The sequence below is a fragment of the Clupea harengus genome, chromosome 13 (assembly GCF_900700415.2).
Source record: "Clupea harengus chromosome 13, Ch_v2.0.2, whole genome shotgun sequence".
NCBI classification, from domain to species: Eukaryota; Metazoa; Chordata; class Actinopteri; order Clupeiformes; family Clupeidae; genus Clupea; species Clupea harengus.
Window position 1 is genome coordinate 23,044,207 of NC_045164.1, and position 24,260 is coordinate 23,068,466.

General features: G+C 43.4%; 3 protein-coding genes across 4 annotated transcripts in view; all 3 read right to left on the reverse strand.

Moving 5' to 3' along the window:
• Window positions 1-2,961: 2,961 nt before the first annotated feature.
• On the reverse strand, window positions 2,962-10,683 carry sanbr (SANT and BTB domain regulator of CSR). 2 transcript variants are annotated; one of them, XM_012819918.3, is made up of 22 exons: window positions 10,033-10,683; window positions 9,719-9,826; window positions 9,285-9,435; window positions 8,829-9,018; window positions 8,575-8,668; window positions 8,202-8,443; window positions 7,841-7,899; window positions 7,481-7,641; window positions 7,260-7,346; window positions 7,024-7,134; window positions 6,670-6,793; window positions 6,143-6,295; window positions 5,823-5,971; window positions 5,484-5,583; window positions 5,360-5,392; window positions 5,152-5,251; window positions 4,912-5,000; window positions 4,792-4,820; window positions 4,288-4,361; window positions 3,901-3,989; window positions 3,611-3,702; window positions 2,962-3,485 (listed from the first exon to the last, which is right to left on the reverse strand). In XM_012819918.3, the coding sequence occupies exons 3-22, from the start codon at window positions 9,432-9,434 to the stop codon at window positions 3,449-3,451; spliced, it is 2,163 nt and encodes a 720-aa protein (XP_012675372.2). In that variant the 5' UTR covers window position 9,435; window positions 9,719-9,826; window positions 10,033-10,683; the 3' UTR covers window positions 2,962-3,448. The 2 variants fall into 2 exon arrangements, with proteins under 2 accessions (XP_012675372.2, XP_031434936.1); XM_031579076.2 differs by having other exon boundaries at window positions 5,354-5,392.
• A 1,236-nt stretch (window positions 10,684-11,919) lies between these two features.
• LOC122133421 (peroxisomal membrane protein PEX13-like) lies at window positions 11,920-14,967 on the reverse strand. Its single transcript, XM_042709617.1, has 4 exons — window positions 14,776-14,967; window positions 13,374-14,110; window positions 12,578-12,700; window positions 11,920-12,380 (listed from the first exon to the last, which is right to left on the reverse strand). Exons 1-4 carry the CDS (start codon window positions 14,844-14,846, stop codon window positions 12,067-12,069), a joined length of 1,245 nt encoding a protein of 414 aa, XP_042565551.1. The 5' UTR covers window positions 14,847-14,967; the 3' UTR covers window positions 11,920-12,066.
• Window positions 14,968-22,371: 7,404 nt separating this feature from the next.
• The window catches only part of rel (v-rel avian reticuloendotheliosis viral oncogene homolog), an 11,074-nt gene continuing 9,185 nt past the window's right edge, over window positions 22,372-24,260 (reverse strand). Inside the window, exons 9-11 of the mRNA XM_012819868.3 lie at window positions 24,158-24,226; window positions 23,945-24,016; window positions 22,372-23,827 (exon numbers count right to left, since the gene is read on the reverse strand). Coding sequence (XP_012675322.2) covers window positions 23,031-23,827; window positions 23,945-24,016; window positions 24,158-24,226 — 938 coding nt within the window. The 3' untranslated portion in view covers window positions 22,372-23,030. The remainder of the gene's footprint in view (window positions 23,828-23,944; window positions 24,017-24,157; window positions 24,227-24,260) is intronic.

Here is a 24,260-nt window from a genome sequence, read left to right on the forward strand (position 1 = left end):
TCTCTTTGACAGCAGTGGATCTACAGATGAGCCCTATTATTTATGATCTGATTGCAGGGGTTGTGAGTACAAAACACATCTAGTGACATCTTTCTTAAAGGGTGTCATTGCTGTGATTGGGGCAGTACTTGAATCACTGATATTGAGGTTGCTTTTTAGGTCCAAGGCATAGTAGTTTAATAAGCATGTAGTTACAGGACGAGGAATTTGGAATTATTTGTGAATTTCAGGGGATTAAACCTAACATTAACCTAAGTAGCTGATTGTCTGCCAAGTCCTCACTCATAGCCTATACTGTCTGCACTTCTTTCCATGTATCATTCACCTGTCCTTTATCCATCAGAAAACATAGTAAATTCTATCCTGTTTTTCCAATCCACAGTTATCATAAATTATCAGTTTATTATCACTCCATATTACTGTCATCTTGATCGCCTTAGTAAATCATTGTTGCAAGGGATTCATTTCAAGATTGTACTTAATACTGCCAAGGTAAATCTGTTCAAGTCTTAAGAACACTTTTGGTGTTGGGTTACACTCCAAAATAGTTTCTATGAAAAGTTTCTATGATAACACACCACAGAGTGACAGTATACAAACTGAAAATCACAACAGCCTTATGGGTTGACAAAAAACAGCAAAGGAATTTCACTGTTAGACACGTGTGAGATTTTGAAGTGTTCAGGATTGAGCTGGTTAAATCTTGTTCTGTCTGGTCCTGGCAAACTGTTTACATACATTATCATTACATCACAGAAGGGGCTGATCCTTCAGTGGCTTTTATACACAGTGTTGTTGTTTTTTTGTTCAGCTTCAGACATGAAAAAAGCAGTTTATTGTTTATTGTAAAGTCAGTGTTTATGGGACGATATAGCAGGGAATGCATAGTATCAATGTGCACATCATCTCTTGGTATAGCTGTACTAAACTGCGCTGTGTTGTGTCTTTTCTATGCCTATAAGAGCTGTAGTTGTGTAAAGATCAAAACTCTTCAGTCTTTGTGTTAAGATTCAGGTTAAATGATTATCAAAGCTTTAGTGGCTGTTGGGACTAAACTGGACTATGCAGAGCTCCAGCCTTCACTTCCCTCCATTGTATTGAAGCCACTGTGTGCATACAGACTTTATGTGCACATTACACTGTAAATTGCGCCTTTGAGCCAGCCTTACTGAACATACAGAATAGGGGAGGGGGGATGTAAAGCCCAGCCCGGAAGTCTGTGTTGTGAGAGCACCCCCTAACATTGTTGAAAAAAACAAAACAAAGAGCTCTCTCTAGTGGCTGATCTGAAAGCCTTAATGTTTGTGATTCCAGCGCGAAAAGCCTCACGGATCCACATGGAGTGGGTATCAATTTAAACAACCAGTGTTAGCAACTGAATGTTAATGACATAACGTTAGAGGTATGTCTAGAATGTAATTGATCTTTTTCTAAGAAAATCGTGTACACTCTCGAGGAGATATAATGATTAACAACCAACAAGTGAGGTTGGAGAATTGATTTTTGTATAATTTCAGTTTTTTATATGATGGCACAGTTTTCTGCACAAAAAGCATGATGTTTGTGCAAGTTTGGCTTTCTTTGGTTGTAACAATAGACAAAGGGCCAGTATAAAAGGCCGGATGTGTCCAAATGTCCATTGCACGAAGAATGGAGACACTGTCCACATTTCACTTCACTCTGTCCAGTCTTTGTTCCCCAATACCAAATACAAGAGCCATTCATTGTATTCTTACATGATATCAATTTGCTCTGTGGCAGGGACAGTTCAAGCCACAGAACGACAGACCTACAATTCCCAGCAGAGGAAATATAAACATTAATAGTACAGGGACAGAATTGACATAAACGTTGCTTTGAAGAGCAATAGCACACTGGCTCATTTTCAGTATTCAGGAGTCGTGGCTTGGGCAGATTAAATTAGGGGGATGCTGTGGCCGACCAGCTTGGTTCCCAGGACTCGACGATGTCACATGGCCATTTGTGTATTGTGCAACAAGGCCCCAGACTGGTAACCCAACCCGGGTCAAATAAACACTGGGAGTGTTTGCCCTTCACCCCCCACCCCCCCTAGACTTTTGCCCCTACCACCAACTGCTACGCCTTCAAGTCAAGGTACTAGCCCTGCTTCCTGTGGCCAGTGTTTATACATTTGTTTCAATGCCATCTGCTGAGTCAACCTACCCTGACTCCATCTATATCCACCCCCTCCAGCTCTTTTACTCTGTCACTCTCCTCTACATCTCTGCTGGCTTCCTGCTCAGTGTCCTGCAACAAGCTTTTCACGGATAGGCTTGTATGCCAGACCACCCACACGACCGACTGACGGGGAGCCCGCAACGCAAAGATGATGACTCACTGTCTGCAGAGCTGACTAAGGAGAGCCTCTCAAATCAAGGCTCTTCTCCAAGCACCAGACAAGCACTGTGGGTGGCAGGTGGTGATGCTGTTGCAACAGAGTTTTGCTTATAGGTAACACCTCTTTTCATTTGGTCTCTCAGCTTTCCTTACAGTTTTGTCAATAAAAAACAATAAAAAAAAAGCATTTTTTTTTTGTCATTTCAGCTCATTGTTTGCTAAATAGAATTAGATGGAATAAACACATTTTAGTGAGCAGAAAACCTGTCCAATCAGCTTTGTAAAACAGCCACTGGAAATCTCATTACTGGTGAACAATGTGTGGTATTATCAGTCACGGTGCAGGACCTGATAAGGGCTTCTTTGGAATATGGCCAGTGTTGTGATACTGACAGCCTGTAGGTTATCAGTTAAACAGATTTTGATGGTTCACAACTTGTTCACACTGTTTACATTAAGTACCATCACAGAGGACAAGACAACAAAGAGGAAACTATTTAAGCTTGAATTTAACCCAGAATAATAATAATAACAACAACAACAATAATAATAATAAATACATCTTTTTTCAGAAGATGGGCAAAAGACAAAACACTCACTTGATTTTAGCTTTGATAATACTTTATTTTTTAATTCTATTTGGCCTCAGTGTTGCACAAATGGTCTAAGTCTACATGCCACAAGGAGGTAGTGATGGAATCAGGCATTTGACCATCAAGATTCACCATTCCTTCATTCATGTCGCCACAGCGCTGGCCCCTCAGCAAAATACTAAATCCTTGCACGGAGATGGATGAGGTAAAAGGGAACGCAATAAAGGTGATCAGTCATAGGCACGTGAGCTGGGCCTATAGAGCCACAGATACGTCAGGTGATGAGGAGGACGACCTAAGCTACCGCAGACCAAGCAGGCTGGGGACCTGGGTCCAGAAGTGTACCGGAACCAGACAACGCCACAGTGGGCCTTGGAGCGGTTCTGGAGCTGAACGGGAGCAGGAGGAGAGATGTCGGGTGGGGGTTCTGGAGGGCCCTGCTGGACTGTACTTTGCTGAGGGTCTTGTTTTCTTCTCCAGTCCACGTACTGGAGCTCTTATGTTGGTCTTGATTGCCCGAAGCGTAACTTTGCTCTTTAGAAACAAGACGGGGGGAAAGAAACAAGGCAATTTTCAATGGAACTGTGTATGTAGCAGAGTGCTAAAAAGGAACAGTATATGACCCGCATCATTTCAGCACTGTACAATGTTCACAGTACCTGTGAGCCTTCTCTGAGCTACTATGTCGTCCACTTCCCTGGGAGGCACTCCTGAACTGAGCTTCAAGCCTGGAGTATATCCCTCCTGCATACTGAAACAACACCCAATGAAAGATGAGATCCAAAAAGATGCTTTTGCAGTGAATGACCACCGCCAGAACAGAGGTTATCAAGTACAACCCCGCTGAAGTAATATTATTTTTTACATAACTAAACTTCCAAATATAAATTAATGTGGGTGCATATCATTTAACTGAGAGATGTGACCCTTTTCTGAGCTGAATGTTTACCTCTTTCACGTCCTTGGATTTGCTCTGTTCTAAGTCACCAAACCTCAGCTTTGTGAGATGTCCAATAATGTCCACCATCCTCCGCTGATCTAAAACACGGGTTGGAGAAAGAAAAGGCTGGAGCAAATCAATGCAAAAAAAAAACCCAGATACTGAGAACAGAAGATGCCAGGGGACTTGAATAAAGGATCTATTTTGGTCATTCACGTCGCAGCCACAGCTGTCAACCTTCTTCTTTTTTTAAACTTAAAAAAAGAAATAAAGTCTATGAATAACTTTGTTCCTACACTGTTATTAGTACCATGATATTGTATTTAGACAGAAATAAAGCATTTCAGTTATTTTAGTGCACAGCACTTCAGACAAGTGTGGACAACAAACACATACCGTCTTCTCTCTGAGCGTCCTGGTTGAACCGCATGGATCGGGCGCTGTCCCATTTGCTCTTTTGAATGCTGACACTGAAACAAGGGAACATTTCACTTTTGGCAGATGAACACAAGCTAGCTCTCTTCAATGATCCAGTTTGGCTTTTTTATCACTGAATCTTGGTTAATCTTGACAATATTTACATGATCAGAATGGAATGATTACACACATCGCTAGCATAATATTGATTTGCAGAGTAAGACACTAGAGAAACAAGAAGCTGATTGGATTCAGTGTGTGTTTATTATGTATGCACACCCATGTCCCCCCCCCCTCTCCCCCCCTCTCCCTCTCTCTCCCCCCCGCCCTCTGTCTCTCCCTGCCTCCCCCCCCCCCCCTCTGTGTGTGTGTGTGTGTGTGTGTGTGTGTGTGTGTGTGTGTGTGTGTGTGTGTGTGAGAGAGAGAGAGTGAGAGAGAGGATTGACAGAATGATCACAGTACATGAGTTATAAGTGTACTCACGTAAATGGAGTGGAATCTCGTGAGGCAGCCTGTTGTTGACAAAAACAAAGGGAACAGTCAGGGCTATATTTCATTGCTCAATGGCACATACACTGGAAAGACAGGAGACAGGAGAGCCACCTTCTCTGCACTCTTCTCTTTGCGCTGAAAGCTGGGTGAGGACACCTGCCTCTTCAGTGGTCTGTTTGCTTTCCTTGCCTTCTTCGCAGCTAACCAGAAGAACAAAACTATTTTCAGAACATATTTATTACAGTATTGTAATAGTATTTGTAGCACAGCAATGTACACATGGTTCAATATAAAAGCATCAACAAAAACACTGCTGCCATCTACTGGCTGCTCCTTGTAAAGGCAAATGACCTTGCTTCTTTGAAACCTCCTCTTCATCCCCGACCTCATCTTCAGTGACCTCTGAGCCGGTGGTGTAGTCCTCATCCTCAGAGAGCAGAGACTGTGAACGCTGCAGGAAGTCCAATTCATTTCAACAGAGAACAGACACAACTCACTGGATAATGCACACTGCATTTATAATATTTCTTGAATGGAATAAAAAAAGCTTTACACAAACCAGCTGCAGACTCCAGTTTTTCAGCAGTGAAAACTGCAACAAAGCGGTACAAATATTGAATTTATGATACAAGACAATCAGTAGTTCATGCATCGTGTTAAGTGAGGGTCAGATGAAAACTCACAGCAGTGATCTCTCCCGGTCTGAGGCAGGAGAGGACGCCAGGTTCCAAAAGGATATCGCAGTCTGTTGGTTTCTCTCCCGCAGGAGGGGACTCCACAGGACTACCACACACACACACACACACACACACACACACACACACACACACACACACACACACACACACACACACACACACAACACACACAATGTTGAATGAATGCTGTGATAAGGCAGACAAGTCAACCATTCTGTACGGTAATGATCTTATTCTGTTGCAGTTTCAAGGGAGGCATGTGTGTGATATATATTAATATCGGCGGGTGTTGGGGAATTGGGGTCTGGTAAATGTGTCTCTTACCTCTCAGGTTGTGGGGTGAGGGTCACGCATACAGCATCCCTGTGAAGCAGAAGGTCATTGAGCAGCCGTGCCTCTGCCGTGTTCACCGGATGGCCACTGCAGTCACCACTGTCTGCGGCACTAACCACATGATCCCGCATCTTACAACCCTGAATACAACACACGACCCATGCTTATGTTTGAGGGGCTATCTGAAGGCCCAGTGGCAGAATTAGCGTCAAAACAAGGTCAGAGTTTGGACATGACGCGTCCCCTCTTCATGGCAGTGTCCAGAAATAGCCGGACTGGCATGAGAGTTGGCATGGGACCGGCTGACATACCTTGGGCATGCATGTGGGGTCAAAGCGCAGCACTCTCTGGTTGCAGCAGGGGTAGATGCCCGTGCCGTGCCAGGCCTGCTCTGCCCCCATGCCCGCGTACACCACCGCCTCGGGGTGATATGTACAGTGGGACAGCTCAGTGCATAAAAATTTCTGTGGAGAAGAGATATAGGACACAGCTGCTCAGCCAACACAATACAAACCTCTAAAATAAGCCAATACTGACTTTTATTTGTGTGTGTTTAGTTACGATAAGGAGCAGTCTTGATGCAGTAGAACACCGCCCACAAAAATGACTGCAAGCATTTATCTTTTGTGAACTAAAAATGAAACTCGATTTTGTCATGCTGAGTTATAAAAGTCACATGAAGCTTCTCCTACTTAAAAGTACTTTGGTTAAAGATCATCAGATCAAACAGAGCAATTCATCCATCTATAATATCCAATAACGTCTTTCTTTACATAGCACCAAGTAAAACAACGAAACCCAGAAGTCTTGCGTACTTACATACTACAGTCTTACTCACCTGTTTACAACAAGAGCAGGAGAGGGAGTTGATGGTTCCCCAGATCCTCCAGTAGACCAGCACCCACGACTTCAGCTCCTCATACAAACCATTCAGGAAATCGTGGACCTCCCAGCCCTTGTGTCTGCGGATCACACAACAAGAACGTCAAGCCAACTTCCTCTTCAAAGGAGAACCATTTGAGCAACCAGAGGGGACTATGCCGCGACACACACACACACACACACACACGCACACACACACACACACACACACACAGACACACACAGACACACACAGACACACACAGACACACACAAAAGGGAACGCACTATTACTATTGAGAGTTAAAGAGACCACGAGGGTCTTGTTCACCTGGTGTGAGAGTATATGATGTTGCCATGAGGGTCAATGTTGATTCTCCCTGGTACACAGGTGATCTGTCTCTCAGTGTTCTTGGTTAGTAGTTTGAGGCAGAGACCACACCTGGGAAGAGACAGACGTGACAGTGAGACGTCGAGCTGCAAGCGATAATGTTGCATTCAAAGCACCAGGAAGGCGTGTCTAACCACCGGGAAGGCGTGTCTGACCACCAGGAAGGCGTGTCTAACCTGTACAGAGTGGCAGCGTTCCCTGGCGAATCGGGGTTCTCGTGGTCAGGGTCGAAGAGCCTCTCAATTTTCTTCTGAAATAATTTGCTTCAACAGATATCACACACACATTTATTAAGAAGGATCATTTACAAAAACATGTAACAATAATAACAACATCACTATGACATTGTTGTATGCAGAATATAGAACAGAAAGGGATGATAAATCCTAAAAGTTACCTTTTGAATTTGTCCTTTTTGTCCTTGATCTCATCTGCGTCGTTGTGACTGAACAGGTCGCCTATGCGTGCAGCCAGGTTGCTGTTGATGCAGTTCATATTGCATGGCGTTGCTACGATGGCGGTCATGTTTTCGTGACAGAACTGAATGCAATCCTCAACCTATTGAGTCAGGATAAGAAACCACTGCCTTAAATGCCAAACGCCTTCCATTTCATCCAACATAAAGACACATATCTTTTACAGCTGAACTAGTCATTAACACACTGCTGTACCATACGATAACCCCAATTTATGGTCAGCATGCACGCGGCATGCTATGAACACAAGATCACAATGGCTTCACAAGCACCACACTTACTAATGTATCCATCTTCAAGAATTCGGAGGAGATCAGGATTGAGATCACATTGCTGGGTTCTGTAACCGACAAACACCACAAAACCCACCACGTGACAAATGGCCAGAAGTAGAACCCGCATGACACATACCACCACAAGCACTCGCACCAGCACAGCACAGGTCATGTCCCCACCCCACACAGCACTGGCAGACATGGATAAACCAAGGACCAACAACCATCTATCATGAGCATTGCTAATATGAACAGCAGCCACACACACACACACACACACACACACACACACACTCACACACAGTCACACTCACACACAGTCAGAGTGAAGAGGGGGAAAAAAGGAGACAAGCTTGAGTGGTTTTACCAAGTTTGGGCTTCTCGTGGTGAGTCTCAGGGTCTGTGTTCCTCTTGACGTAGTTCATGAGCCAGTCGAAGATCTGCACGTCACAGTGCACCGAGATATCCACCTCCTCCCAGCGCTGGGAGTCCACCGACAGATACTCAGCGAAGTAGCGCATCTCGCTGATCAGGAGGTCCCGGGGGCACCCAAAATCCTGCTTCAGGTTCTTAGCCTCGTCGCACACGTGGATGACCATGTTTGGACCCCTAGGAATGAGAAGGAAACTCGGTACGGTCACTGGCAGGACCGATCAAGTTAAGATAGCTCCCCGTTAGCTGTTAACCCTGTTAGTTGAAGTTTTTTTTTCTTGACATAACCCAGCTGCAGACAACCTTACCTCTTCCCTCCGTTCACCTTCTCGCCCCCTTCTGAGGTCACCACGCTCTCATTCTCAGCCGCTGACCCCCTCCCAGGGGGCATCACACTTAGCCCTGTGCACAGGACACACAAACGTCTCGTAAGACCAGGAACACTGCTGCTGCTGCTGCTCAAAGGTCTTGTATTTTGGAAAAAGCAGAAAGATTCCATCTCTTATCCCTCGTATGCCGTTTGCAGGATGCCGGCGCTTCATCACACCTTTTCAATGCCCACCTGAAACTGAGATAGTGCTCTGGATGGCTCGTGCGTCTCCTGTGTCTCCCGTGAGCTCCAACAAAGAGGATTTGATGTAGGAGGAGAGGGTGTCTGACGGTGAGCCCCCCCCTACTGTCAGAGGGTTACACTGCTCATCCACGAGAGGGAAACTACCAGTGCTTTTCAGCTCCTCAAACCTCCGCGCACACTGCACAGGAAATACATGAGGATTTAGTCTTCATGATCATGACAAACAGTGGGGTACATCTTATAATAAAGATACTCCGTAATTAGATACTAACTGAAAACACATTGTTTTATATCATCTAAGGGCATCTCCCTCCATAAAAGGTCAGTGTATTAGACAAAAGATGACTGATTTAATGAGATAAATAAGGACTATAGAAAAGTGGTTGGAAGTGGCTACTGACTATTAACTAGTAAAATGGCAAAACTCCTGGAAACAATGTTTACCTCCTTTGGTGTGAAACCAGGGACCAGCTTAGCCACACTTTCCCAGTTAATGGGCTGTGGCATTGCCCACAGTGAGCTGAGTACCATGTCCAGGGCCAGTGTGCTGTTGTCATTGGGGAAATTGTTGTTGACTGAGCACAGACGACTCATTCTGAGAGGGATACATTTAAAAATTATTGTAACTGTGTGTGACTCAAACAGTAGAAGACAATAACTCTGCATGACAATACCCGTTTTATGACACTGCGTCTCTGACACAGTGTTTAAAACAAATCGGACTGTTTGAGCACACACTCAGACCGACAATGTGTTTGACTTTAAATCAAGCTTAAACAGCTGCGATCATATCTTAATATCATATCTTAATATCATATCATATTTAAAGACAAATGACAGTTTATGGGCTTATGGCTGAGTGGGACATCAAGACTTACTTGCATACTCTTGTGATTCTTTTAATGCAACGACTCCCCTCTTCTGTCGGCTGCTGTCATCAGATAACCTTCCTTCGTCGGTGCACTGATGTGGAGGGCAGGTTCTCTCTAAAGTAGTATGTTACAATTTGTAAGCATATCAATTTATAACAAATACTACATCGCTAAACTGGAGACTGACAACAACTTAGTGCAAAAGCTTGTTAGCTTGCTAGGATATAATAGCTTGCTAACATACTGAGGCCAGTTAGCTACTTTGACAACCCCAAATTTAGGCCATCATCACTGTCATAGACTGTTGAAAGGTTACTCACAATCATTACTTCACTGTTGTTTTAGTCTTTGAGTCAGTGGAGGCTTTCGTCGTTTCAGCTGATGAGTTGAAAACAATTTGAGCAATCATTAGCTAGCTAGCTAACTTCAAGTAGCATCGCAGTATGGTAGTTAACAGAGACATCTACAATAATTCAGTGTTGAACACAAAATCTAACTATCTACTGCAGCAGCGGGCATCCTCCTCCCATCATCTCATAAAACTGACACAGCGGCAAATTGACAGACGGCTAAGAGACGCAATCATAGCAACGCCTAGGGAGGGAACAGCTTAGCTGTAAAAGCTTAGACGGGCCTATCATTTCTAATGGTAAGACCTAGTTGTCCAATCTCTCCTACGTTTGCTCGTGCTCTTCCGGTGCCGCAGTGCAGCAGGTGCAAATATGCGTCCCCGTTGCTTGGTGACGGCAATGACTTTATTACCATTCACACCCTCTTTAACATAAACGCTTTCACTTCCACGATAATCAGAGTCAGTCAGCGCAGGGCAGACATACTACCTACAGAGTGGTCGTTCCCCCAAGAACAAAAATATTACATGTTTATAACAGGATATAGTGTTTCCACTAGTGTCTCTAACGTCTGCATACTGGGCATAGTAGGCCAAGGGTCTGGATGATACATGTCAGTTTAAGTAATGTACTCTAGTTTAAGACCTTAACTACAGTTTTTCTGTGTAAGTATAGAAATGAGACTTAACAATGGCTTGTTGTTGAGAGTGCTTCTTCTAACTTATTTATACGTAATAGTATAGTTTTTTTTAGTTTAAACTGTAAATAAAAAAATGACAACCAATGCAGCGTGCTTTAACCTCTCAGACTGTTTTGCAATACCACCATCTGCTGGTGAAAGTAAAACCTCAGTGTTCCCTTATATTGCCGCTAGATGGTAGTATTGCAGGGACTTCAGCTTAACACCAACATAAGTTCATGGCAGTGAACAGGTCAAGCTGGTCTTTTTTGTTTTCACTAAAATATTTAACTCAAGTCAACAAGTATGCCATCAGTATTCAGTCACCAGTTGTGTGAAGGTCTATGGATTATGTTGGCAACCCGCTTTTGTATATAAAACGATTTACTGTAGTCACAAACAGACAAGACAGTTTATTGGAAATCTTTATTCCCAAAATAACTGCTAATATTTACATAATTACACAGTTGATTCAAGGAGAATTAACAGGCAATAATTAAATAACGGCAGAAAAAGTGCATATTTTCAGGAAGGATTCAAAATTAAAATCATACATCATATTCAAATGGGTTAGCAAGAAGAGACATCTGTCTAAACTGGTATACATTATGTGGTTCATTCGTATGTCTTTGAAATATCTATAGAATACACACCATGAGGCTGTTGCAGTACTAACAATGGAGTATATTCCCTGTTTATGAGGGGTGTATGTTTAATGATGTTTTCAACCAATTCATAACAAAAAGAAAGCATTAATATCTCCTTCCTTGCTTACCTCACCAATGAAATCCAATGACTGTATGTGAGTTAAGAGGACACATAATGGTTCAACTCATGTTATGGCTTTCATCCAACTAACAATTATCCTCAATTCAATACAGTTTTTTAATGCAATTGTATGTTTTTACTGATTAACTTTCAAAATACCGTGAGAGAGTAATCTTAAATCACAGATCTTATATAAAATGACAAACACTCCCTCTTTTACACAGAAATCTCCAGCGATAAAACTGAACATGAAGCTAACCAGATAAAAGAATGGACGATAAATCCGCATACTTCTCTCTGTAGAAAATGAGTCTTATGTTCGCTCACTGGGCGATAAAGCATGGTTTTGGGGCCGTGTGGTGTACCAGTGTCCGTGAGGGGCCTAATCATGTCGCAGTGTAGACACACACAGCTCCATTCTCCAGTCCCACTGCTGGGGCACGGTGATGGGGATGGGCACAGGTCACCTGATACGGTGACAAGGGAATGAAATGGAACCGCACACAGAGCTCCCCATACATTGTAAAGCACGCTCCAGCGATCTAAGGCACGCACCCCTATAACAGATCCATCTTGACTACTGTGCTCAAGGCAGGGGGACACGGGGCCGGCGTTTCCCGGAATACCGACTCCAGCATCTCTTCCGGGCAACTGGGAGGCAGCGCTGAGGCAGGGTGTGTGCCAGAGGCTGAGGCCGAGGCGGAGGCCAGACCTGGCTGGGGTGCCTGCTGCTGCTGCGCCAGCCTCTCCACCTCTGCATGCCTCCTACCTTTCCGCTTGCCAAGGACCTTCACGTAGTTGGCAGGAACCAGGCCTGTGGTCTGGCTGCCCAAACTGGCCAGCAACCAGCCGCGAATTCGAGGCTGTTGCTCTGCACATACAGAAAGAAGGCAGGGGGGCAAATGACACAACATAAAACATTGTTTTCAGTTGAAGGACATCTCCCATAGGGCTGATTGAGATCGGTTTGCTTTTGTTAAATTCATGAAAAAGTATAACAGCAAAGAAAACAACAAAACAAGTGAGAGATACAGAACCTCCTGCTCTGACTTCCAGCCTCCTCCTTACCTTTGGGTGCCAGATTGAGCATGTCTCCAGCCTGACAGGACATCTCTTCCTCAGAGGCAGCCGTGAAGTCAAACTCCGCTCGGGCCACTACATGGTCATCCTCTCCGCTCGCCCAGTTGGTGGCTGGAACGGGATTTCAGAATTTACATTTACATTTAGTCATTTAGCAGACGCTTTTGTCCAAAGCGACGTACAAGGGAGAGAATAGTCAAGGTACGAGCAATAGAACCTGGTGTAACAATAAATACTACTTTACATAAGAAATATAACAAAATGAAATAAAAAATAAAAAGAAGTGCAGAAATGTAACTGCTGTAATTGCAAGTTACGCACTAGTCGAAGTGCCAGTTAGGACGGGAAGTGTAAATCATGCAGGTGAACCCTCTGAGCTGTCCTCTGATGTCTCATTAAAATAAGGGAGCTTTTTGTCTATATATTTGTTTTAACTAGACCTACATAGCTTTTTGCATAACTTTGACTATATTTATAAAATACCTTTAGAACAAAGCTAAGATAGTGGCATATTCTGTCAGAATTATGGTAATCATACCACAACTACATGCCACTGGAGTGCAAAAAAATTAAAGAAAATGCGGAAACAAAAACTTCCAGACTTGAAGTGCAGATACAGCATACAAAAACAAAACACCTGTGGTCATGAGGTGCAGATGCAACATACAACCACAAAAACGTGCTGCCCTCCAGTGCCAGCTTACACAACGACAATGCCTCATACTGTCAAAAATGTATGTGGAACAATTACTCTCATACAAACATCACTTCACACTGTTTGCACCTGTTTCTTCCGGCCCTTCGGCAGACCGCAGGAGCTTCCAGATCAGGTAAGGTCCTCCAAGAACCACAGCGAAGAACAGGAAAATAGGCCAAGACTTTACCGAGTCTGCCCGAGGTTCGTTACTCGCTCCGCCGGATGATAGGGCAATAGTTGCTGTGGCCTCACTGTCGGCCCACAGATCCTCCACCTCCGCGTCGCGGCGCAGTCCAAGAAGCCTCTGTAGTCGACGGTAGAAGTAGCGCAACGTGCGCACCAGCGCAAAAGCTGACAATACTTTGGCAAAGTGTGCACGCAGCCGGGAGAAGTGGTTGGCTACGTCCAGTACTGCACGGAAACTGTTGTAGACAGCTGAAAAGGTGGCGTCCATCATCATACTCACAGATGAGAAAGCGTGGACTATGCTCTCGATGGACTGGAAGGCCCCGCGGCTACTCTCCTCCGCCTGTTGGACGAAGCGGCTAGGCTGGGTCTCCTCCGTACCAAACCGACTGTAACCCATACCGCCCATAGCGCCTCCACCAACTCCATACCCCCCATAGCCCCCGTACGGATTGTAACCACCATACATTCCCATAGTGGAGTTCCCATAGTGGCCGTAAGAGGATGGGTAGGAGCCGAAGCCCGGGCGGTAGGACTGCTGGACGGGTCTCGGGGGCAAAGGAGGTGCTACCCGTGTCAGCCCAGGGGGGGCTGAGGTGGACGGACCGACCGGCGTAGATAATCCAAAATCTGTGGAACTGGAGAAGAGTAACATTATAGCAGCTTGAGGCCACACCATACAACATGTGATTATGTACATATCTGGATGCACCATGGTTATTGCGGAGAGTTATAAAGTCACTAGTCTTGTCGAAGTCAGCATTCGCTTTTGCAGAGCCTGTAATGATTATCTGAGCAGATAATGACAACTTCGACGAACTCTTGGCATTTAATGATCATACGTGATACTAACAACAAAATAAAGTAAAACACTTGCATCTTCAACACGGAAAGCGATAACAAGTTAATTAATATTACGTAATGTCACTAGTGTCCATAATGTATTGCCTGACAAGGAAATGTGGCTAACTACCTGACGTGAAGGTATGATACCTTCTCCAAAACTGGCAATAGGGTTCAGTTGTTTAAATTAAAATACAGACTTGTGTCTTTCAATCATTTAATGAACACGTATTACATTTGCATAACTTCAATACAGCTAGCTAGTAGACTACATCTGCCTAGTTGAGCATCTAACCTTCCTGCCAATGCACATAAACAAAACAGGCCCCTCTCTCAGGCCCCGCTATACACTGCGAGGGAAAAGGAAGGCTAACCAGTCTGCTAGCCAGCTACCAAGCTAACTTACTATTGAGTTAGCTAGTCACGTTGGGTATTTTCTAGGGGGCAAGTTGATACTAACCGATAGCTCACAGGCGCATTCATTGCCCCAGGAATCCGTCTCTCCCAAGGTTTTGGGGGAGGCTGTGACATCCTTAAAAATGGTTGAAAAAAGAAGCTATATTTTTCAAGATCTCCGACCCTTCGCAGCTTGGCTAGCCAGCTACTCGAACCAGAACTTCTACGATCGAAAAAGAATAGGGCCCAGACGAAACCAATCAACTTCCGATTGATCAACGTTGCATTTTAAAGTGTTGATTAGTTTAGGCTGAGAGTATATTATACATGCGAAAATGTTGCTTATATATTTGGTCACTTATTTTTTTACTGTCATTGAATCACAACATCAAGTGTTTATTATTTGCCTAGTCTGTTCGAACCGAACCCAATCCCTTGCTGTCAGTGGATCTGCAAGTAGCATACCATGTCGAGAATACAGTCTTACACTGTAAAACATGTTCGTAGAAATTACAGTAAAAAACTGTCAAATAGCCTTTATCAGTAGACAATTCAATTCAAGACGAGTGGTCCATTCACTAAGCATGTAGTACAGATAATGCTTTATTTTTAACAGGCGTTACAATTAATTAAATTAATTATAATATCAGTTTGAGACGAACTAGGGGGTATGGATAGGCTACTAACATCATTAACCATCCCATGTCCATTTGGACCAGTCGAATAGGCCAATAGGTTATGCCGGTATAGTGTGATGACTGATGATTTGCATTAGTTTGTGCTTCCTCAGAAATCACATGCTAACCACATATCTGAAGAGGCTTGTCTTTATAATGGGTGTGTATGAGATAGAAGAGTATTTATTTCTACCAATAATTAATTATTGAATGTGAAAGCTACAGTACGCAACAATTTGTCACTTTTTAAGGTAGCCTATGTTTTTATAAGAAACTATTTTTAGCCGTCATCATCATCGTATATGGTCATGTGAAGGACCGATAAACACACCTGTCGTTCTCGCTTTCCGCCCATGCTATGTTCTATGTAATTCTGTGGTCCGGATCGGAGACGTGTCTAGCAAAACTACTATACTTTGGAGACACATACACATAAGCATCTGCGTTGCGCAAAACGAACGTAGACGTTGTGGAGTATTCTAAAGATTTTTGGCGTATTCTAAAGATTCATCGTCTGCAGTAGTGCTGACCTCCTCAGATTCCAAGCATGTGTTGTGACCTACTAGTATTAAATAATCTGTGCTCGGCACAGTACCTCCTTACACTCCGGGCAGAAAAGCATGGACACTCACTTCTGAATGACAGAGTGTCCTCTGTTTTAACCCATCCTACCCACTTGAGACATTGAGGAGGAGGTACCGCTGGCGTACGGCGTCGAAGCAAATACTGATCATACCAGTACGGTATGACTATGGCCTATAGTCATGGTGATGACTGATGTGATGACACAGTTAACAGCAAAAGTCTATTTTTCTAATAAAATAAAACAATGATAATAATGTGTTCTATTCCAAAATGTCTGTATTCAAACACACAGGTCGCTTTTTTTCTTTCTCGTAGCCTATTTGTTTTGAAAATGAGAAACTAATGACCGAATCTACACGGACGCCAACTTCATGCAATTTGAGCTGAAGTGGTGACATAACATCGACCAGTAGAGGATGCCCGTGCACCGACTTGTGACTGAGGTACAAGATCCTTAAATGTCAGGAGCATGTCAGAAAAATTGGTTTGGTAGGCTAACTATTTTCATAATGTTTTATGGATTCAAAACAGAAACAACGGCCCATGGTCTAGCACCAAGTATGAGGATTAACGAAAAGGAAAACATAGCCTATCCTTCACAGTTCTTGAAACTGTTCTGGAGGAATATTCATTTTTGGACTGACTTATTTTACAACAATATCTTAATGCAGGTCACATGATATTAGATCGACCACGCTGATTTGCCTAAATATTGAATCTAAATGCCGACGGGATTACCCTTGACCATTAAATAGTTTAGCCTATTTATAAATAGGCAACTTTTTTGGGATTATGGTTTCTTAGGATTGATCAAATACAGTTATGTAAACTGTCTTCCCGCCGCTGGCCAATAATTTAGTTCCCCTTCCTGTTAAAAAACAAGAAGTGACAGTCAACGAGTTGCTTAGTTGAGGTGGGGGCTGGTTAGGAGGACAAAGTGAAAGTGGTTGGGTGTGGATATAGGTTTGTGACGTTAGCTGTGGTGCGTCTTGGATTCATACTCTTTAAGAAAGGTGATTGGTGATGTCACTCTTTGTGTGTGTGTGTGTGTGTGTGTGTAGGGGGGATCTGAAGTGAGTGTAGCCAAAGTATAGCCTATATATTCACGTCACTCCGTGAGTGGGTGAGTAAAGACCGTAGCTTTTCGAGCGCCATGACCTTTAGAGTTTCTCTGACACCCCATCCCCATCCCCACCACATAAACTCCCACAGCCCACCCACACATGGTTCACTCAATGAGGCTTGACCACCATTGCCTCAGCATTTGTCAAGTTAACACTGCAAGGTCAATCAAAAATGATGTAATGCATTGCCTGCTTACTGATCAGACATTACATAGCTTCACTTTATAGGCTACTCAATATGTATAGTGCAATAATGGAACATTTAGAACAAAAAAAGATAGGCTTAGGTATCGCTACCTCTAACGTATCTTTAATGCCTCAGGCAGCTTTCCCATGATTTGTTGGATGTGTGGTGGGTTTATTGCTTTACTGTATGGCGGCATTTATGGCAAGAAATCCCTGCCCCTTTTGTCACAAAATGATGTCATTCAGTGAGTGTCACCAGTGTCACTCAGCATTGTAAAGATGCGTAAGGTACTTTTCCCAGCACAGGTTCCTCTTTGCTGGCTTGATTGACTGAAGCTGCATGGGCCCCTGGGGTTAAGTTATCTGATCAGTCATCTGTTTGGCTTTGTGTCGTCTAGTAGGATAAAAATTTGACAGCATTGGTTAGATGTTGTGTAATGGTTTCAAGAGAAGAAAAATAAATCAGCATACTTTTTGAAATGTCTTATCAATATTACATAGCAATAGGCTTATTTCTCCTGATATCAGTTCGATGAATACATTAATGTGATGGGAATGTCTATTTAAAACCGTCCCAACAGAGCAGAGGATTCTCCAGGCACATGAAAGGCTCTCAGAAGCACATGGGATGGACTACACTAAAGAATACACTTCTTAACTGGTGACTGTAGGCTACTAGGATTGAAAAGTTAAAGGGATCCTATGTGTATTTTGCAATGGACATACAAAATAACACATACATTGGACATCAATAAAAATCTCTTCAAGGTACTTTCCCACGACAATCAGGCAGATAATAAACATACCGGAAATCTTTTGGTGAATCTCAGGTAAGTAATATCGCCTCCTCAGTGCAAGTAGAAATAGTTTTAACAATGAACTTTGAATTTCCAAGCCCTTACATAGTACCTACTGAGATTTATACTTTATGTTTCAACTGGGATGACTGAAAATTCCAGAACTCTAGCCTATTCCTCTCACACAGGCATGATCCTAGATGTGGAGCGAGCGTTGAGGAGATGCAGGCACGCATTGTTCGCAGATGATTTTACAGGTTGTGGGGATTTTCCCTGTGTGCTGAAACATGATATTGATATGGCATGTGGAAGCATTTCAGTCAAACTCAGAGATAATGTCTATAATTAAATGGTGCTTTGGAAAGTCTCAGGAGACTCTAAGCACACAGAGTCCCTTCCATTCTCAATGTGTGAGTTCTTATACAGAGATAGTAAATATACATGACTTGATAAAGTCATCTCAGGGACGGTCAACAGCATATTTCAACAGAATGAATTATGATAATAATAATTCATTTATAATTTCACTTGGAATTCTACATTAAGACACTGGGATATGCGCATGAAACTCAACAGAAATCAATCAGAATCATGTGTGTGCAGATTCATTTATTCTCCGTCATTGTAAAGAAATAGAATAAAAATCAAGGCCAGAGCTCGCTCTCAAAAAAAGTCATCCAAAAGTGGTTTATTGGCTTCACCAGACAAGAAACCTAAAGTGCAAGTGCAAACCTTTCGGGTGACCCCAACCTCAGTGCAAAAGGGGAATAGAAATAGAAATAGAATAGAAAGAAATAAAGAAATAGAATAGAAATAATACTACTTGCTTTTTAAGGTAAAGGCTGCCTTGTAAAATAAAACTGCACTTTTGTCATTGCCTCACCTGGACTATTAGTGTGAGTTTCAAACCTGTCTGTCTGGAGAACACAGGCCTGTGAGGTAAACCACACATTTCCCATGAGGCCGTGCTGTGTGATGAGCGCTGTGAGGGAGGGGCCTTACTGGAACTGAAGCTCGACCGGCTCCGCCACCCTCCCGCACTTGGCAGGGAGCCAGGGCAGAACCTGTAAGCCCCTAAGTCTCAATATGAAAGGCCTGTGGTCCTGAAGACCAGCCCACTGTCACGATTTAAAATGCAAGTGTGTCACCTGTGTGTGTGCTATTCCTACTCAAATGCCCTGGCAGACAGCCAGGGCAAAAAGGGCTGTTGAGCCACAACCACTCATGTCAAGCAGGAACAAATAAACAGAAGTTAGGCACTAGGAAGCACCCCTGTGTCTTTGCTTTCATGAAGCAGGGTTCATAAAGCTTTTCCTTCTCAAATGCCCTGGCAGACAGCCAGGGCAAAAAGGGCTATTGAGCCATAATCACTCATGTCATGCTTGCAAGCATGCAGGAACAAATGATGCTAAACAGAGTACGAAAACTGGTGATGGAACCTGTTATATTATCTGGGAGAGATGAGGACATAACACATTTCTTAGCTGAGTCACCTTACTCCATGCATAATGTGATAAACCAAAGAGGCCATTGGGCTGGCTAACAACTCAACTTCCAACTGTAGCTTCATTTAATTATGGGAGGTATGTGTGTAAAACATGGCCTCATTATTGTTGTGCAACTTATTATCCTTGAATGCCCTCACGTACCTGGCCCAGGGCGGAATCACTTCCTGGATTATAGTGAATATTGTGGTTGCAAATGCTACCGATAGACAGGAAGCCACTTTTTTTCTGCATTTTTTCTGGTCATGATAAGAAAAAAAACGTTACGTCCTGTATTCTCTGGTATTGACGTCTCAAAGGACACAATAAAGCGTGTGAATCAGACAAAAACAGCTCTAGAAAACAGCACATCCTCAACTTTTTCATAATTTACATATTTTTCATATTTAGGGTTTGAATGGATGAGTTTTTTTCATGAAATCAACCAGCCAAACCATGCCTGGCTTTCTTTAATTAAACACCTACATAAAACATGATGTCTGGATTTTCCCCAATCATGATTGCACAAGACTATCTGGACCACCATTCCACTGTTGTTTTTCTTTCTTTGAAAGTCATCTAATCCTCCTAGTGTATCAGTCTGGTTGGCTGACTGTCCCACAAACCAGTGAGAAACAAATACTCATCTGGTCTTGTCATACTGAGTCAAGCTTGGGAGAAAACAATCCCATGAAAATGAAGAAAATTAAGTTATTTTTCATTTGGCGCCAAAGACGATCACTTTGAAGGACAACCACTTCCTCAAACACATTGTAATTGAGTAGTAAACAGTCAGTAAACAGACAGTCAGAAATTGACTCACTGGAGATGTAACCTCTGGTCACACCTGGCAATGTGACCTGGTTCAAAGCACACTATGTGCAATCCTGCCTTTTCGGTTGTTAGCATTGAGGACACGCCAATATGTCCTTCACATGTTTGTCTTTGTCAGATTGTCTCTGTACACAGTAGCCAGCTGCTGATGGCAGCTGACACCTGACAGAATGACAGAGAGGATTTCACCTCCATGGGGCCACAAACCAAACCAAGAGCGTGGCGACAGTGTGGGTAAATGCACATGATGTACAGTGTGATCTCATCGTCACTGCTTCATAGATGTTTCTGTGGCTCATTTTGTAGAGCACGGTTCTAATCACACCTAAGGCATGGGTTGGATTTGCCTGGTTCCGCCCGCCTACTGCTCTCAGATCAGTTTCCCCTGAGATTATAGGCAGGAAAAACCAAGATGAATTGCTCAGCCACTCTGAAGGGGGCATGATTGGCCAAAGGCTGGTCCAATGGTCCCTATTGAGCGTGGCCAGATCCTATCTATTGACAAAGTGAATTTGGGTCTGGTTACACCAGGCTAGGGTTAGATACCCAAGGAGCGCACATAAATACAACATATGCTGTACTGTTAGTTCGATGAATAAATGAATGTGATGTGAATGAACTGGTCATGTGTTGGGAATGTCTATTTAAAACCGTCCCAACAGAGCAGAGGATTCTCCAGGCACATGAAAGGCTCTCAGAAGCACATGGGATGGACTACACTAAAGAATACACTTCTTAACTGGTGATTGTAGGCTACTTGAGATGGTGGCCTTATGAGACCTTGTGACTGTGCAATAGCACAATGCATGCCACGATGCCAAGAGATGCCAAAAGCCCAAGATGCTCCTCTTGAAAGAAGGTCTTTGAAGATCCAACTAGGATTGAAAAGTTAAAGGGATCCTATGTGTATTTTGCAAGGGACATACAAAATAACACATACATTGGACATCAATAAAAATCTCTTCAAGGTACTTTCCCACGACAATCAGGCAGATAATAAACAAACCTGAAATCTTTTGGTGAATCTCAGGTAAGTAATATCGCCTCCTCAGTGCAAGTAGAAATAGTTTTAACAATGAACCTTGAATTTCCAATCCCTTACATACCTACTCTGGAGGCACACACGTTTAACTAAGAGGGTGCGAAAACGGCAAAATGAAATTAAACACTCTGCCACACTCAGATTTTCAGAAATTGTTCCTCTTGTTCCTCTTATTGAGCTACTTCCTGTTTTTCAGTCAGCATTGAGGAGCGTGTCACAGGAATGTGGCATGAACTTCCTCTGTGTGTGTTCTGCTGCACGACTGGATTGTACATTAAAAGCCACGTTAGCTTGCTTTAATGGATGGGTTAAGTCACTTAAGGACACAAGGCTTTGGTGATGTCTTACAGGAGTTTATTTGGAGGACTGATAGATAGCTCTTTCCATAAAAAAACACAATGCATGTTGAGCAGGACCTTCAAAATGATGAATAGAGACATTTGACAAAAGAGATCCTGAGATTCTTTCTATTTTTGCCAGGCAAAATCTCTATAGTTTCACAAGTAGTTAGTTAATCTTAAAAGGGGGTCTTGTGGCTGAACAAGAATAAGTGTTATCTGCAACCATCAAAATCGCAAGACAATCAAATCAATTGATGATTTACCAGAAAATATGTGCTTGTTTTCATTGAAAACCCCTAGCAAAAAGAATTTGGGCAGCTCCTCTGTTGACCACATCATGACTAATACAACTACTTTGCTGTTTATTTTGGATGGCGGTTGGACATCTTGGTTTTACCAAATTTCCCATATTGCAAAATAAATGGCACAGGTTGCATCAGTAAACCAAAGGATAGGAAATTGACTTCAAAATGAAATCACAGCAGTCAAAAAACCATGCAGTGGCTTTTAATTGTATCTGCGAATTCAGACATGTCGACCTGTTCTATAAATAATCATAGAAGGATCAATCAAAGAATCAGAGAAAGAAATTTAATTAAAAATCTTTTTTTATTAAGAAAAACTTTAAAAAAAATATTCCAGTTACAATAATCCTGCATGGAAAGACATAGAAGAATAGTCACAAGCCAGTGCCATAAAACATGAAGGTAACATGAAAAAGCTGACAGACAGTGTCACTGTTCACACTCATCATCTTTACAATTTGACTTGAGATCAAAGTCTGAGCCATTTATAGTATATATATCATTTCGAAGCACTTTTGTGTCGCTTTGAGAACTCTGGATAACGTGTTTTGTTATGACATAGTCATTACTTTAAAATTTCCAGTTGGAACAAAATTATCTTGCCACTCTTGACAGTTTTGCAATGTTTCATTTCTCAACAGAGTTCACAACAATGGCTTTCATGTTCTATTTACACCAAACTGCAGTTAACCCCTTAAGAGAGCGTGGACAAGTAGCTCAGTGAACACCAAAACATCTCCTACTGTACATTCATCCTACGGGGCAACCAGGTAAGATTCATTCAGCCAAAAGAACAACATTGTACTACCTATACACATACCGTTTACCTTTCTTTATGAAATAACTACATTCTCCATCGAGCAAGATGGCTTCAAAACAGCCACCTTAAACCTTAAAAAGACGCTCTATTCTTCCCTGGGACTATCATTGGGGCTGGGAGGAATCTACTGGCCTGTGTAGTACCTGGTCCACTCCAAGGTGTCTGTGTCTATGGTGCTTTGGACATTGGCAGCTTTACTCATTTGCCTCATCGCGGCGTCTTGAGCATTGCTGTTGGAGCACGAGTGCAGGGTGGTGTAGGACTGCTGGCAATCGGCGGTGGCAGAGGCGGAGGGGGCCTGAACCATCATGACCCCTGGCTGCTGCTCCTGCTTTGGTAGGGCAGTGCTTTGCTGAGGCCCATTTAGGGTCGGGAAGAGGTCTTCGCAGAGGTTCTCCAAGAAGGAAGAATAGCCCATTGGCCCGTTATTAGGGGTTGGGCAAGGCTGTGTAGCGTGTCCCCAGGGGGCCTGCTGCATCATCGTCGAGTTGGAGGTCGTGGATTTCCTGCTGAAGTGAACCTGGTTCTCTTGTTGGATCTGGCCCCCCATAGCAGCAGCGCCCTGGGGCTCAGGGTCCAGGCAAGCCAAGTCGCCCGAGCTGAGCTGAGGGAGGCTGTTGTTGTTGTTGGTGGTGCTTTCGCCCGCACCAGAGTAGGCTGCGCCGGAGTGAAGCTGCTGCATGCAAGCCCCATTACTCTGGCTAACAATAGCGTTGGAGGCAGAGGGGTTCATGCGAAGGCTTTCAAGGCTAAGGTTTGGGTTAACGGGCCAGACAGGGTTGACCGACATGGTGGAAGGGGGTCGAGGCTGGGGGTGACCTTGCATCATGGGCCGATGAGTTGCAGGTTGGTAGTACATGTGGCCTTGATTTGGCCTCAGCTGACCACTGTTGACCTGGTTGGTGTATGCGTTCGGAGGTTCTGGTGAGGAGCAAGAGAGATGTATCTGTAAGTATCACCGTGCTTTTAACTACCCACATTAACTTGGGTAATCTAATCTTCAGCAAGCGCTTGCTCGTTGTTTGTAAGCTTACTTACCCTTTTTGATTAACTGGGACATCATAGTCGTCTGTGGAACTGCCTTAGGTCGATTCATTGGGTTCATTCCACCTTCACGAAAACAAAAACAAAGAAAATAGTTAACTTTTCCATTCCGAACATACTTAAAACATTTCCTGATCAACCAGCTGACAAAAGGGCAAAGTCTAACTGTTGGAATACATGACATGAAGAGAGACAAGAGGATCATACTCGGGAAAGTGGAAAATGACTTCATCAGGTCGCTCCTCCTCCTCTTTTTCTCCTGGTAGCCGTAAGGATCTACAGGGAAAAAAGATCATCAGTGTACCATAGG

What these genes read in the sequence shown, in the direction of transcription:
- sanbr (XM_031579076.2), bottom strand. Translation starts at nt 9,434, where the DNA reads ATGAGTCGTCTGTGCTCAGTCAACAACAATTTCCCCAATGACAACAGC. An exon ending in ATCATATACTCTCACACCAG is followed by an intron (nt 6,794 to 7,023) that starts GTGAACAAGACC and finishes TGTGATCCGCAG; the next exon opens with ACACAAGGGCTGGGAGGTCC. An exon ending in AGCTCAGAGAAGGCTCACAG is followed by an intron (nt 3,486 to 3,610) that starts GTACTGTGAACA and finishes TTGTTTCTAAAG; the next exon opens with AGCAAAGTTACGCTTCGGGC.
- LOC122133421 (XM_042709617.1), bottom strand. Translation starts at nt 14,846, where the DNA reads ATGTCACAGCCTCCCCCAAAACCTTGGGAGAGACGGATTCCTGGGGCA. An exon ending in AATGCGCCTGTGAGCTATCG is followed by an intron (nt 14,111 to 14,775) that starts GTTAGTATCAAC and finishes ACTCTTCTCCAG; the next exon opens with TTCCACAGATTTTGGATTAT. An exon ending in GCTCAATCTGGCACCCAAAG is followed by an intron (nt 12,381 to 12,577) that starts GTAAGGAGGAGG and finishes CTGTATGTGCAG; the next exon opens with AGCAACAGCCTCGAATTCGC.